This window comes from Sphaerodactylus townsendi, linkage group LG11 (assembly GCF_021028975.2).
Source record: "Sphaerodactylus townsendi isolate TG3544 linkage group LG11, MPM_Stown_v2.3, whole genome shotgun sequence".
Classification (NCBI taxonomy): domain Eukaryota; kingdom Metazoa; phylum Chordata; class Lepidosauria; order Squamata; family Sphaerodactylidae; genus Sphaerodactylus; species Sphaerodactylus townsendi.
Window position 1 is genome coordinate 50,319,465 of NC_059435.1, and position 16,623 is coordinate 50,336,087.

At 39.9% G+C, this 16,623-nt stretch overlaps 1 protein-coding gene across 4 annotated transcripts in view; it reads right to left on the reverse strand.

Annotated features, from left to right (window-relative positions):
* Window positions 1–1,410: 1,410 nt before the first annotated feature.
* CASD1 (CAS1 domain containing 1) overlaps window positions 1,411–16,623 on the reverse strand; it is a 32,923-nt gene continuing 17,710 nt past the window's right edge. For 2 of the 4 annotated variants that reach the window (XM_048511382.1, XM_048511381.1), the window contains exons 11-18: window positions 16,417–16,536; window positions 13,967–14,123; window positions 11,305–11,384; window positions 8,873–8,974; window positions 7,862–8,002; window positions 7,456–7,533; window positions 5,852–5,944; window positions 1,411–4,809 (exon numbers count right to left, since the gene is read on the reverse strand). In XM_048511382.1, coding sequence (XP_048367339.1) covers window positions 4,543–4,809; window positions 5,852–5,944; window positions 7,456–7,533; window positions 7,862–8,002; window positions 8,873–8,974; window positions 11,305–11,384; window positions 13,967–14,123; window positions 16,417–16,536 — 1,038 coding nt within the window. In that variant the 3' untranslated portion in view covers window positions 1,411–4,542. Of the gene's footprint in view, window positions 4,810–5,851; window positions 7,427–7,455; window positions 7,534–7,861; window positions 8,003–8,872; window positions 8,975–11,304; window positions 11,385–13,966; window positions 14,124–16,416; window positions 16,537–16,623 lie in introns of all 4 variants that reach the window. The other 2 variants (XR_007245787.1, XR_007245788.1) reach the window with 2 other exon arrangements.

Consider the following 16,623-nt stretch of genomic DNA (forward strand, 5'->3'; position numbering starts at 1 on the left):
ACTTCTTCAGAGTTGCATGCATTTGTTCAATGGTAACAGCAGTCATGACGAACACATATTTATTTAATAGAGGCCAAAATCAGCTACTCATCCCCTAAGTTTAATAGAATGCTTGAATGGACATACCGTTGTTTAAGAGGCTAGCCACTCAGAATCAGAAATCACGATTTGAATGGGGATTCCAAACCAACTTCAGTTTGTTAAGATCTTTCAAACCATAATTAAAACAGTTACTGCATATCCAGAGGAAATGTATATCCAGACAAAAAATTGAAATCCATTTCTAAGGATTTATAGCTAAGCCCTTTCAAAAGAACAAAAATGACCAAACGTGCAAATGTTTTGCAGTGTACTCTTAAAACACCGTTAAGATCACAGAATCAAGATGTTATGCCAAACTGTGGTTTGTGCAAAACATAGCTTGCTAGGATGTATGAACAAAGTTTAAAAATTAAACAGCAAACCCCTTGCAGATTTAGCCTTTTAGATGTGTTTTTTCTTTCTATAGGCTTAGATCAGAAGTCCCCAACCTTTTTGAGCCTGTGGGCACCTTTGCAATTCAGGTGCAGTGATGGGGGCACAGCCACAAAATGGCTGCTGCAGCTTATCTTCAGTAACACAATGCAGATTCTTGTGCTGTGGTGACAGACACCAATCTGATGGAGTGAGCTTTGACTCACAGAAGCTTATGCCCTTGAAAATTCTGTTGATCTTTTGAGTACTACTGGACTTTGTTCTACATCAAGGGCTGATGGGAATTGTAGTCCAAGAACACCTGGAGGGCCAGAGTTGGACATCCTGTTCTACATTTTTTTTTTTACTTCTGGTGCTTCACATCAGTCTCTTTTCTTTTATAACGAAATGGCAAACATGTAGAAGTCAGACCTGACTTAAGAGTTCAGATTCTGTTATGCCTGGTGTATTATCTCATATACCAGGGGTAGGGAACCTGCGGCTCTCCAGATGTTCAGGAACTACAATTCCCATCAGCCCCTACCAGCATGGCCAATTGCCATGCTGGTAGGGGCTGATGGGAATTGTAGTTCCTGAACATCTGGAGAGCCGCAGGTTCCCTACCCCTGTCATATACCATCTGTTAGATTTAACAGTTTGTTACAGACAGGTAACATGACCCCTCCTATCAAACTAACACTCCTTTGTTTTTGTTAAACAATATTAGAATTTGTACAGGGGAAATTTCACTGCTTTTCTACAAGGAAAAACGGCTCACCACCTATTCACTTGTAACTTTCCTCATAGTTTTTTCACATGTGATATCTCACAATAACCTCACAAATAAAAAATGGACACATCTTTAGACAAAGTTTCAAGGAATAAAGCAGAACCTTAGGTTTTAGAACTAAATATGTGTACTCCTATGCCTAGTTAATGTTCCTTTCAGTACAAAAATAAGCACCCACAGAATATTTATTCAGTGTTTAAATTACTTCATATTTTTCACATAACTTTAAAAGAAAATATATTTTATCCCACATACAGTAATAGCAAACAAGTGCAACATTTCCAACAAAAATAATCTTTAACCAAATCTGTACAACAGATAAATAAAGTATCTACAATACTTGGTTTATAAACATAAAAAAACTCTTGACACCTAACAATAGCTCTCACCTCTTAAAAAATGTTATGCATGATGCCTGCAAATGCAACCCAAGACTTGCCAATCATCCATACAGTGGTTAACTAAACTGAACTGAATCAATCAACCACACTAATTAATGGCAAAGAAAATACAAAACTTGCCCACTGTAGTTTTTTGTAACGTACCCAGAAAGTAGTTCAATTTAAGCGTCAAATGAAAGAAATCTGAGATCCATCATGCTTTAGGGTAATCATCTCCTAGTAATTATTATTCAGTATGGCCATTTATGATGGGATTCCAAAATCCCCACTGTAAGAAGGCATATACATGTTTTTATAAAAGTCATTTTGTTTATCGTGACATATAATTGCACATGTGCATAAAAAACGACATTTATTATTCAAAGAACAGTCTAAAGCAGTGCTGTCAAACTCTGGCCCTCCAGATGTTCATGAACTACAATTTCCATCAGCCCTTGCCAGTATGGCCAATGCTCATGTTGGAAGGGACTGATGGGAACTGTAGTCCATGAACATCTGAAGGGTCAGAGTTTGACACCCCTGGTCTAAAAGTTAAGCTAGATGAGGTACTGGGAGATCCAACGCCAGATCTTTCCTGTATTTTTTAAAAACAATATCAGGGCTACACAGGAAGGCTGTCCAGCCAGTCTGGGCTATCAAAACAGGCTCCCTGAATTACATGCCTTGGAAAGGGGGATAAAAGATGGGCTATCTTTTTTCCCTTCTGGGGCTAAAAGCACTGCAGGGAAGATAGTCTGGATAAGTAAAACTGTGGAGGGTAAGTAGATTACTCTCCCCTGCACTATACAGCCCCAACATGAACTGGAACTGCCCACAATTGTAATTTAGCTTTAAAACAAATGGCCAGGAAGATCCCATCATGCATCTCGGAGTGTCTCATCTAGTTGCCCTACAGTGCTGCAAGGGCAGATTCTGGAAAAGACATTTTGGATAGTAACCCATTAGTGATTTATCCAAAACACTTCAGAATGCTATGTACAATTATTATTTATTTGCATTCGTGTCTTGCTCCCAAACAAAAAAAGCCTGGAATTATCTTAGTAAGGCAAGGAATCTGTGTTGAATTTGATCTGCTGAATGTAAATGGCAACCTGCCTCCTCCAGTCTGAATTGTTTTTCAATCCATCCAATCCTGCTTAAAAGGGCAAGGGGAAAAAATAGTTCTGTAGACTAATTTGATCTACTGTAAACAACTTTTCTGCACCACCCACTACCTGCAGCTATTTAATGCATCTATTCAGAACAGAGAATCAGTCTGTGTTTTTTTTTAAAGCTATACAGGGAATTTTAACACATATGGGATTTTTACAACCCTTTTAAAGCAGTGAGGAATAGAACATATTCAGGTCCTATATTTTACAGATGGATATTTCCCCCTCTTTTCAAACAGTCAAAACCACATTGCTCTTCATAATCCTGAAAGGACTTGGATTCCAGGCACTGATAAATATATATTCCTAAATGAAAAGAACAATGTGCTTGCACACAAAGACTGCAGATCTTCCCCCAACAGTTCTTTCTGACCCAAGGACACTTTATTCCACAGGAGATGAAAGAGGAAAAAATGTTCCCTTGTCCCACTCATGGAAGAGGCAGAGTTCCACCCCCTTTCCTCCTCCTCATTGCAACAAACTGGCACATCCATCTGTTACTCCTGCAACCCAGGTGTCAATTTTTCCAGGGTTAGAAGGGACTGTTAGTAAGAGGAGAAAGCAGAGAAAGGTCTGTGTCCATCACAGACGGATGTTGGAACCAACCCAGTGTTTACACAAGCAGCATGATAGTCATAGGTAGCTGTTTGAACTCTTCACTGAAGAACTCATGACAGACACATTTACAGTTGTAGGAGAGACCTACAATAGGAGAGACCTATTGGAAATTATTTTCAGCAGTCAAGCAGGAGGGAAGTTGAATTGTACTCATTTTTTTTCTATACAAGGGAAGATACTATGGCAAGAGATAAGAATTAGAAATGATATGAGAAAAGTAGAGGACATTTCATTTGCACTGGACTTCTGACATTAGTATCAGAGAAGCAAAAATGTGGATGGAAAAAGTAATCAATTTAGAAATATTGGAATAAGACTACTCAGGCGTTACAAATGAAACAGCAAATTATTAAAAACTACCATCACTGAAATGCTGATATATAATTTGTAAACATGAATATTAAGATTATATTAATGTCAGCACACACCCCCTGCAGCGTTAAAAGGGTTTCGATATGTAGTAGCTATTTTGCAAATAACCATCATTACTAATTTTCTGATTTCAGAACATCCTCTATTTCTGTATGAAAATTCTGATAGTGAATCGATGCTTAAGGAACGGCTGCAGCGTTGAAGGGTAGTGCCATCTCTAAGTAACCTATGCAATGACTGGAACGTACCCTATCATCTTAGGCAGAGTGACACTCTCCTAAGCCCTCCGGCTTCAACTGGCTTGGAAGAGGAATTCAGGTTAGGACAGAACTGTTAGGGTTTGCAGGATCAGGTTGCTTGATTCCTTGCAGCAAAAGCAGCTTCTTAAAACATACAAATACATTAACTACAGTACGCTACTCATTATTTAACAACTTGATAATGCCTCAAGATAAAATGAATGCAACACTCCTCAGACGGTTTGGTTACCCAAACCCTCCTCCATCTTTAAACCATTGTAAACAGAAATAATGTTCCAGCAGCAACGATGTCTTTTTCACATGCAGTTGTACAGTGTCTTTCTGTTTCTCCGTACTCCTTTGCAGATGGAGATGACCACGCCAAATGGTGACATTTCCACTTCATATACGTTTAGTAGACTTCATTTTGATTTATTTATTTTTTTGGTGCTGTTTAATTCCAGCTAATTTTTCGTTTGGCTTAGGCGTACACAAAGAAAGCCTGAAGTTCATGGAAGTTAATGCCTTGATTGATTTTCAACTGCTGATAAAAAGAGAAGTCCTGAAAAAAACCCACCTATACATAGCAACCTTTTCAGCAGAACTGCATTATCTTTTGGAACTACAATTTGTGCAAGATCATTTGTGATCTGGGAAATTTCGTGTGCCACACATACAAATATAAAAGTGCTGATAATAATGTTGAGCATGGGATTTCCTGGGACAAGGACCAAGATCCCCTTGGTATCTGCTGCTAGCCAAATGTGGTATTGGCAGATGAAGAGCTGGAAACAAAATGAAGAGATTTTTTTTTAAAAAGTATATACAGCATTCAGTTTAAAATCATAATAGTTAAGACTATGAAAGTTCAGTACTATTTTGGTAAGTAGCATTATTTGCCATGTTCATGTCACAACAGCAGATAAAAAGACAACTGCTGTTTGTCCAATGGCTATATTTGGAAATGCACTCATTTCTTATAAAGTTTGTACTTTCTCTAAGAACAGTTAATATAGAAAAACACGTTTTTGCTCCTCCAAAAATCTGTTATAATGCCCCAAATTAACCAAGGCTACAAGTAAGTAAAGTACATCAGGAGTACTTGAAAGAAAGCCTACATTTATGGCACTACTTTTATAGAATGTGCACATTTCATATGATCCTGTAGACAGAACACTTTGGAGCACTGTGCTCAGAGATACAAAGACAGAAGACGCTTAGCGTACATATTTTTTAACATACAGTCAAAAGTTCTATTATACCTTGGAGGACCTGCTCTGATTATTCAAAATATTGCTTGCTTGCCTGCACAGCAATTAAAACCTGCTCATTGTACAGTACTGAGAACAAATATAATACATATAGGGAATCACAGTGTTTAGGTACGCCTTACAATAACTTTGTAAGACCAGAAACATCTCATGAACACTATATTACATAGCCATGAAAACCTTCAATAGGGGTTTTTTTCCCAGAACAAGCCAGGCCACAGAAGTTGCTGATTGATTTATTTCCGCCCTTTGTATTTTAGATAATACCTTCCATTCTGCAATCACTTTCCTGGTCTTGATCCATAATAACCATGAATTAAGGGGTAGCCATTTTCTCTCAAGGACAACAATATAAAGGAGATCATTTTGTACTTTTGTAAAAGTGAACAATTCATTTCACAAAAAAACAAAAGAAAAAGCAGAATTTCAAGTTCTTCCTGTAACAGCCCCCCCAAATTTTTAAAGTATTCAGCGCTGCACATAGATCATAATCAAGCTAGGTTACTTTTAGTCTACATTTATGCTCATTATACTGTAATAAGATTATATTACCTACCTCAAGAGAAATTCTGCCAAACCAGGCAAAAAACGAACTGTACACAGAACGAGCATAGCCAGGTATATTCCTTATAAGGATAAAAGCTAAAATCTAAAACACAAAACCATCTTATGTATAACTGCCTTCCATAAATCTTTTTCAGTTTATTTTATACATTTTCCTAAACACATAACCCATTAACTTTCACACCATATTGTACTGAAACCAGAAATTAGGAAGTCAGTATTAGATGGAACGTTGGTGAAATGTGAATGGATCTTCCATCTCTTTACATTTTCATTAATATTTACTGTGGGGCTTCCCCCGCTCCCAGCCTGGCTCTACTGGGTGTGATGTCCCTCTTTCCCCTTTCCTGGGCAGTCTTTGGCCTATCTTTGCTCCTGGTGGTTTTGGAGCAGATGATCACACTGGTCACATTTCTTGAGCCCCTGCATTGGGCCCTACTGGTTGGCAGCAGAGTCCAGAATGGTAGTTGCCACCTTCTCTGAACAGCTATAGTCTGTATGTGTGTTTTACTGAACCAGGACAACGGTGAGGGGGGGAGAATTTTTGTTTAACCCTATCTCCATTTTCACAATATACACTGCATTTCCCTGAAGCAGCTAAATCTGAGACAGGGAAACATATATATGGGGAGGCAGGGGTAGCTATATACATAATAAAAATTACAGTTGGAGAGGTTAAAAAGTCCTATTGTGGGTCCAAGCCATGAAATGAGGTAAACTGTTAAGCACAGTTATAGCAAGCGCTATCATCAAGCTAAACTTCTACTAGAGAATTAGTAAATGTATGCTTCCCCTACGAAAAAACTGAAGCCACCAGGAACTTTTAGCCCTTATCTGCGTGATTTACTTAAGTATATCCCTTCATTTTCTATAACTGCGTTGGCCATCCCCAATATTTTTGAACCTACAGGGCACCTTTGGAATTCTGATAGTGTGGTAGGTGCAACGGTAAAACCACTGCCACAAAATGGCTGTCACGGAAGGTGAAGCAAGCAATACTGTGCCTGCTACAGATTATCTTCTGTCACGCTTTGAAGATCGTTGTGCTGTGGTTACAGATGGTGCTAAAGCAACCCCTTTAAAAATTGCCAATCAAATCCCCATTTGCTTTGCTGGGCAAAAACTCCACCTGGCCCTGCCCGCTTTCAAAAAGCACCAGGATAGGTTACGGTGGTATCTGTGGTACCACACAGCAGACCCCTTATCCACGTGAATGGCTGCCATCCAGTTCTTTGGCCCTTGGGTTCTTTGTAACACCCTGCAGGTCCAATAAATGGGTCTCCCCCGTATCATAACTGCAGGTCTTCTACTATTACAAAGATGCCATTATGTTCAAAAGCACCCCATAAACGTGTTCAACCTTATTTATGAGACTGTGTATATCAATCACAAGGGGAAAACCCAACACACAATAAAAAGACTAATTTGTGCTGGGCTGTGCCAAGAAAAACTTTCTGTCACTGAATGTTATTTGACTCTGCTGTCATTTGGGATCCAGATAGCCAGATGTTTTATGAACCTAGCACTTTGCGGCCTCTTCAATTAGCTGAGGGGAACAACCAAAATCCTGTCACAGAAGAAAGAGAACATAATTACCTGCACAACTGAAACAGAAGGATGCATCTCATTGCACTCAGTTTTGTTTTTACAGCTGCTCGCCCAGATAGAGTATGTCTAAAACATATAAACCCACACATGAGCTAGCAATTATTTTTGAAGCTAACAAATGAAGCCAGAACACTGAATGGATTGTAGGAGAAATGCTGGTTCTACAATTTCTGCTTAGAGATATTTACCTTTTGCAAATAGCTTTACCCATTTCTTTCAACATGCCATTTTCTCCACGCTGACAAAACCTGCTGAAATAGTCCAGCTTCCTATAACAGGCCCCAGGTCTATTTACTGAGCACCCTCTCCAATTTTCATGAAAATTACCAGCCTCCTGAATTACTGCTAGTTAGTTTATGAAGACACTGAAAGACAAAGGGGTTTGGGAGCTTACCAAAAAAGAGAGTACTGAAATAAATAACAACACGTTTGAAACTTTGCTGGGAAAGAGTGGCTCTCCCTTTCCTTCGGATAGGACCTGCCGTTTCTGAAACGCTAGATAAATAAAAGCAAACAACATCCCGTGAAAAACGACCTGCAAAAGAAAAGAAGAATAACTCAATTATAGCTTTAGTAAACTTCAGAGGCGTAGATCCAAGGGGGCGGGCAGGATGCACCAGGCGCGCGCCCCTGTGGGGGTGTGGCAAGGGCATTCTGGGGGGGGGCGTGGTGGGGGCATTCTGAGGCATTCCTGAACAGGGGCAGAGGACGCACCAGTGCACTGGGCATTTTTCCCCCTTGCTATGCCTGTGCTTTAGGTCCTTGTAACATTATAAATACAATTCAGGCCCCCTGTGCATGTCCACCTACACTTAGGGTTGCCAACTCTGGGTTGGGAAATTCCAGGCAATTTGGGGGTAGATCCTGAGGAAGGTGAGGTTTATGGAGGGACCTCAGCAGGGTATAATGTCATGTAGTCCACCTTCCAAAGCAGCTGTCTGCTCCAGGGGAACTAGAGATCAGTTGTGATTTTGGCTGATCTCCAGGCCCCAAACGGAGACAACCATAACCTACAGTGCCTGAATGCTAAAAACTGTTTCTGGTCTTGCAAGTCACAGGTCAGTAAAGGAACGGAGCCTTCTTTGTTTGGACACATACTAATATGTCCACCTAATAGCATTTTCATATTTTAATATATCTACGGTATATTGAAGCAAAGTTCTAGGCCAAGATTTTAGAGTCACAAATATGTTTTTCACTAGAGTGCCACGGCACAGGGAAGTGAGTGAAAAAACTTTTTGCAGCTGTCTAGAGTGACTTATCATTCAGCTTTTCCTGTTTTCATTTACAAGATGGCAGGCCCTGCAGTTTGTCCTCAAATTAACTGCATAAGGCTAGGCTAAGTAACCATAATTTACAGACAGAAGAGCCACAAATGTGTAACAGTAAATAAAGCATTACTCACATATCGATCTAGTTTCCACCTAAACCACCATTCATAGACACTCCCATTTAATTCAAAACCTTTGGACAACGGCCAAAGAGAAAATATTTTCTCAAATGCACCCTGTAAGAACAACAAGAAGATACAAACAACTAGCCCTATTGTCAAATATAAACATTTCTGAAAGCAAACACTTCTGAATGTGAAAGTGACTAATATGGTAATATAGTACTCCATTAAGTCTCACTAGTTTTAGGATTAGACATAATCTAAAACGTTGGTCTTAAAATGCCGAATAGAGTATAAGGGGTTTGTCCTGCATATGAAGACTACTAGCACACACTTGGCAATCTTAGTAACTAGTCCTTCACATCAGAATTCCTTCCGTCCATCTGTTTGCCAAAGAGAGATGTCTTTATATATTTTGTTGATGTAACCCAGGAATCCTTGGATTAGGACCACAGGCTGCAATCTGACATACATTGTACTGGCAACTTCTCTAATATCTATATATACATCTGTAGATACCTAAATCCAAAGATTGGGGCCATGGACAGACAAGACAAATCTTTCTACAAACCTAAGAAAAGTCCAAGGTTTACAGAAAAACCTGAGATGCAAAACAAAACTAAACAAACCAACAACTGAGACCTAAAACAAATCTACAAAAAACAATGGGGTGAACCCCCTCAGTGACAGAAGTAGTATCTGTATCTTTAAGAAACAAATGACCCCTGTAACCATTGCTGAATAACCATAACAGTATTGCCAATCTTGAAGCCTTGGTTTCGCTCAGTAAAAGGCAAGGGGTCAGGGCAAGGCCTTTTCCAGGGAGGACTCATCACAGGGAGGACTCATCAACGCCAAACCTGCCAGCAACCACTGGGGGACTTGGCACCAAACTATTTGCATGACTCACACAGAACTGGATACTTGCTACTGTTCAACAGCTGCCTACAAAAGGTATTGTGGTGCAGTGGCCAGAGCTTCAGATTAGGACCTAGGAGACCCAGGGTTGGTACCCCCACTCTGCTGGGGAAGCTCACTGGATATACTTTCTGCCCATCACACACAGTAAACCTGATCTGCCTCACAGGGTTGTAGTGAGGATAAAGTGGAAGACAGATGAATGTTATCAGTTGCTTTGGTCCCCATCAGGGAGGAAGGTGGTACACATAAATGAAGTACATAAATAATATACATTAGGAGTGGCCAACCTATGGTGCTCCAGATGTTCATGGACTACAATTTCCATCAACCCCTGCCAGCATGGCCAATTGGCCATGCTGGCAGGGGCTGACGGGAACTGTAGTTCATGAGCATCTGGAGCACCATAGGATGGCCATCTCGATATATATAGTTAAAGCTGGAAGCAGAAAAGAGGTAGGTTGGTGAGTGGCTGGGAAGGAGAAAAGGAAGTGAGGAAAAGTGAAGATATGAAGAAAATAGTGTAGGAAAGAGACATAATGTCAATGTGAGCACAATTATCTCCAAAGGAAAAAACCAGAAACTCATAGGTTCTGGAATTTGTGGACCTAACTGTAAACACTATTCTATTTTCAAGTGCCAAATAAATATTGAATAATGCTTGAATAGTTGGCAATTCTTTTAACATTAAATCATTTTGTACCCAAATAAACATGTTAAATATATAGTCCAATCCAGCTCAAGAGACTATATCCGTAAGAAATTATTCTTTGCATAATATTTGCAACTATGTGTAATGCAAAGCTTGAATGTGGGAACAGCGCTTTGAAAGAAGAATGTGAATCTAGCTTCTTCTATAAGCATGAACAAATACAGTCCAGCTACTTTGTATGTATTCATGATGATCAGGAACAACGCCCATTTCAGAGTGGTCTTCTACAAAGAGACATTTCTGAGTTCCAGGTTTCCAATTATTTCCATAATTACAAACAGAAAGCAAAAACAATCTGCTTTTGATTTATAAAATGTTGATACTGACATTTCAGTGACAAAAAATTCAGAGGGAAAAATCAGGTGGTTCTTACAGAACCTTATGTTAGAAAGCACAACCATCTTCTAATGCATGGTATGTGTCTTTCCTTCATTTGTCACTACATATTTTGACATTTGGTTTTAGCTGCACAAGCGTACCTGGATAAGCAAGTGATAGACAGAATGAAGGAACAATCTACTACTACAAAAAAAAATCCCAACATAGTCAGTTCTGGATGCTCTGCATTCAGGTATCTGGATGATTCCCTGTATTTCAATGCTCATTTACATGGAACTGAGTAATAGATTTGCTACAAAGTTAAATGCTGTCCTGCAGACAACACACCCTTAGATTACAGCTACTGCTGATCCATAGCTGCAGGTGGTGTTTTTTTAAAAAATACACCTTAAATGTACAGTTTCTAAATTGTCTTAGAATAATTTGGATTCTATTAAAATGAAAAATAAAATATATAAGAAAATCCAGCACGTACCTGAGAACATGATAGAAAATATATACAAATTAACAGGGAAGCTAGTTTCAGCAGCAAACCAAAATGCCAAAAGCAATTTCCTATGGACAAGAATAACAACAAAAGAGTGAGTCTTTGTTTCTTCACTATAACAGATGAACGCTCTCCATTTCCATGCAACACACACAACATCATCATAATTTCTTCTTTATAACAAATCACCCTATTGAAATTAGTGCCAAACCAAACACCTGTGCTCCCTCACTAAACCCATTGCCTTTGTTTCAGTGTTTCTTATCCCTTTTTGTGAAACTATACAGAACTGTCATAAGGGGCAGGGGTTAGAGGGACAGAGAACAAATCCATACTACCAAGGTAAATAGATTAATGATTCCACACATCAATTCAGTTGCACATAGTTAACTAGAATGTATTTGAGAGAGTGCATTGTGTCCTGATGCGCATCCCATTGGAAATAACAGTGCCAATGGACCGTATCCAGATATGTATCTGGATGTTGCCAATCTACACTGCACAACTGAATATGCGCCCTCATTTACATTCTGCCCAGCCAGTCATGTGGCTTGAGAAATGGACCAGGCCAAAATTCTCACCCTGTAGCACAGGTGGGCAATAAAACAGTTAGTATAAAGATGCCAATTAGGGAACAACCCAGTTTCCTATGCAGCTGAAATGGACTATAACTCTATTTACCCAGATTTAGATTGCGAAGAAAGGGTGGGCCTCTATTGCCCTCAGTGATGACAACATAGAGCCAAATTTGTTTGGCTAGATGACCCAGTGAAATCATCCTATTCATTATGTGATCTCTGAGTGGTACTGTAGAAGCTCTTTTAAGATTTCAAAAACTGGCACTGAAAAAGCAGCAGCAGATTATCCCAGGGGATTAAAAGAACTGGCATCTCAGGGCATTAAAAGAACTACATCCCATGGTATTAAAAGAACTGGAAGAAGTAATCTCAGAACCACTGGCAATAATCCTCAAGAATTCCGAGGGAACAGGAGAAGTCCCAGCAGATTGGAGGAGGGCTAATGTTGCCCCCATCTTCCAAAAAAAAAAAAAAAAAGGACCCAAACAATTACCACCCTGTCAGCCTGACATCAATGCCAAGAAAGATTCTGGAGCAGATAATTAAACAGATAGTCTATAAGCACTTAAAAGGGAATGCCATGATCACTAAAAGTCAAAATGGGTTTTTCAAAAACAACTCATGACAGACTAATCATACCTCCTTTTTGATAGAGTGATAAGCTGGGAGGATGAAGGGCATACCTTGATTTTAGTAAGGCCTTTGACAGGTTCCCCATGATATTCTTGCAAAAAAACCTAGTAAAATGTGGACTAGACAATGCAACTGTTAGGTGGATTTGTAATTGGCTGACTGACTGAACCCAAAGGGTGCTCACCAATGACTCATGTTCATCCTGGAGAGAAGCGAGTAGTGGGGTGCCACAGGGTTCTGTTCTGGACCCAGTGCTATTCAATATTTTTATCAATGACTTGGATGTTGGAATAGAGGGCATGCTAAGCAAATTTGCAGATGACACCAAATTAGGAGGAGTAGCTGATTCCCCAGGGGACAGGGCCAGAATTCAAAATGACAGATTAGAGAGCTGGACCAAAACTAACAAAATGAATTTCAACAGAGATAAATGTAAGACACTACACTTAGGTAGAAAAAAAATGAAATGCACAAATATAGGATGGGTGTCACCTGGTTTGACAACAGTACATATGAAAGGGATCTGGGAGTCACAGTAGACCACAAGCTGAACATGAGTCTGCAGTGTGATGCAGCAGCCAAGAAAGCCAAGGCAATTTTGGGCTGTACCAACAGGAGTATAGTGTCTAGAGTCTAGATTGATGGATGTAACATTACCCTCTATTCTGCATTGGTCAGACCTCACCTGGAATTCTGTGTCCAGTTCTAGGCACAACAATTCGAGAAGGATACTGACAAGCTGGAACAGGTCCAGAGGAGAGAAGCCAAAATAATAAAAGGTCTGGACTCCATGCTCTATGAGAAACAGCTTAGGGAGCTGGGTATATTTGGATAAGAGAAGGTTAAGGGATGGCATGATACCCCTGTTTAAATATTTGAAGAGATGTTATGTTGAAGAGGGAGCAAGCTTCTTTTCTGCTGCTCCAGAGACTAGGAGAAGGAGTAATGGGTTCAAGGTACAGGAAAAGAAATTCCACCTAAACATTAGGAAGAACTTTGTGACAATAAGGTTTGTTTGACAGTGGAATATACTGCCTCAGAGGGTGGTGGAGTCTCCTTCTCTGGAGATTGTTTAAAGAGAGGATGATGGCCATCTATCAAAGGTGCTTTGATTGTGTATTCCTGCATGGCAGGAAGTTGGACTTGATGGCCTTGGTCTCTTCCAACTCTTGGCTATCCCTAAGAGTGACCAAAGAGAGCTGTTACAGAGAGCAATTGGGAGTTGGCAGCTTGGGAGTGAAGAGGGATAAACAGCATGACTGACTGAGTGTAAGACAAGATCCAAGATGCTCGAGTAGGGGGAAAGTTCCAAAGATCAGAAAATGGATGGTTGCACAGAACTGAAATAAACCTGAAGTCAAATGTAACTGCATTCCAAACAAAAGTGTTTATCTATTTCAGCATGCTTCTTAAATGCAAATAATAATAATAATAATTACCATTGGCTTTTTTCTGGACTATCTGAGGCCAGAGAGCTAATGTAACATATATAATCATAAACCACACAGTAACCAGAGGAACAAAATAATAGAACTGGTAAGACCGATCCATCACAATGCACAACACCACAACGAGGAAGTTCAGTCGAAATAAGACCTGGTGGGTGATAGAAGAAAAGGACAATATTTCATGAAACATATGCAGTGAAAAGTGATTTTACAGTATTTACATTTTAGCGTAAGAGACTGTTATTTCAGAAACAAAGACAGCATTGCAGAAACAGTTTGAGCTATTTAACAATAGCGCCCGTTTAATGATTTTGTAGACCAGACTGTTTGCATTTGAGAACTTTATACAAAGAAAGCTCAGAATGCCTGGATGGCTGCTATGCATTTGTAGAAAAAAAACCCTTTATATCGTAAAATAAATACATGACTTATAGGATAAAAGGCTTTCTGCTGCTGCTAAAAATTCCTTTTTTCAAATAAGCATAAGATTTTACCAAAAATCCCTGAGTCTAGGCTGGAACCTAGATTCCAGTCAGATTGATCTCAAGTAAGTTAAACCTTAGTAAAAATGCAATTTGACAGAAGACGTAACAGATATATGGAGCTGACTTAAACTAAATTTGACCCTTGGCCCTTCAAAGTCAATATTATCTACTCAGACTGGCTGTGGCTCTAGGCCAGAGGTGGCCAACCTATGGTGCTCCAGATGTTCATGGACCACAATTTCCATCAGCCAATTGGCCATGCTGGCAGGGGCTGATGGGAATTGCAGTCCATGAACATCTGGAGTGCCATAGGTTCGCCACCACTATGTTAGGAAGAACTTCTAGACAGCTAGAGCAGTTCCTCAGTGGAACAGGCTTCCTTAGGAGGGGGTGAGCCTATTTCAAGGTTTTTACGCAATGGCTAGATGGCAATCGGCTCCACACCAGAAACACCCCAGCCTCTCCCTCATGCCAACATCCAATTGGACACCAGCGCAGCTCTATGGCGGCCCCGACTTCCAGGTTTCACTGCCGTGGAGATGAGTGGTGCTGGCCACTGGTGCCTTTGCCTCATCTGTTGGAAGGAGCGCCCCTTGCGCCAGCGGAGGGGGCAAACACGTCGGTGTACCCTGTGTCAGCTCTACAACTAGATTCAGCCCTCCCCCAATAGGATTGCGCTGTTAAAAATAAACTTTGATAAAACTAAGGTTTTAATCTTCTCCAAATCCAAACTTTAAAGAGCATGTTTCTTACCCCTACGGGGAAATTCAATAGAGATCGTAGGAAATGTTAAGTACCTGGAGGTCCATGTTTGCATACAACTTGTCTTGGGACTTGCATATCCATAAGTTATTACAAAAGTTAAACTTCTTTATTTTCCTTTTTTTAAAATCTATTTTTGCAGAGGAGGGCAACTTGCCCCTGCCCTCATGATTCGATATAGAGCAAACATATATTCTCACTGTTAAATATGCTGCTCCAGTTTGGTACACTGGCCATACAGAACATCTTGATATTCTTCAAGTTAATTTTTTTTTTGCTGGGTATTCTTCCATGCATTTCCTCCTTCAGTCTGTGATTAGAACTGGGGCTCCCAAATCAATCAGTCCACATATCAATCTGTTATGCAATTCTGGTACTCCTCTGAGCCATCAACAGTCCTGATTTGTTTCAGTTCTTAATTCCAGATATATGTACAACCACCTGGAGTAATAGGTTCGATAAAATATTTTCTCTCCCAATAGTGATTGAAATCTACAAGGAATAATATTTGGAAAGCAAGCCCAGAAAACCCACCACAACTAGCTGAATCCGGCCATGAAAGCCTTCGACAATACATTAAGCAGTTTCAAAATAAGATCTTAAACGAGGATTGGTCCTTAGTGTCGAAGAATGCAAATTGTAAATGTTCTCCTCTCTTCTTCTCTTGTCAAGACTATTCTCCTGACCTGACCTTGGCTTGTGCACTTGACAGATACAAAACAAAGCAGGTTTGGGAAAGACTGGAGAAAAACGGAGAAAGCCCTAGGAAGCAGGCAAATGCAACATGATATTACGAGGAATCGGGGTGGGGGTGGGGATTCTGCTTCCCAACAGCATTGAACTTGGGGCAAATAACTTGTGTGGAAAGGGCCAACATCCAGTTTCTTCCAAATTAGTAAGGAGTAAGCTAAGTTAAGGCTCTTGGAGACGAGTAATGAACATCAGGAAGTTCACTCCAGTGGCACACCTCAACCGGAAGTCTAACATCTTTGCCAAAGCAGAGAGGCAACTGGGTTCCAGAGGGAAAAGGGCAATCCTTTATTATTATAAGAAGCATGTCTGCCTCCTGCAGGCTTAGCGGAAAAACTACCTACCATACATTAAATACCCAGCATCAGCAGGTAGAACAGGGTTACATATTAACAATGTTAACAAATAATGTTTTTTTTCTAAATAAAAATATATATTTCTCACCTGACACACTCTATTAATGCCAAAATCTCCTTTAATCCAGAAGTATGAAAAATGCCCATAGCCTGTTTGGAACAGATATGCAGCAACCAGTACCCGGACATGCATGTAAACAGGCAAAAACTGTTAACAAAAATGTAAGTTAGTTTAAAAACCAGTTACTTTAAACATCAAAGCAACGAAACAGGCAATTTAATATATTCAAGTCAA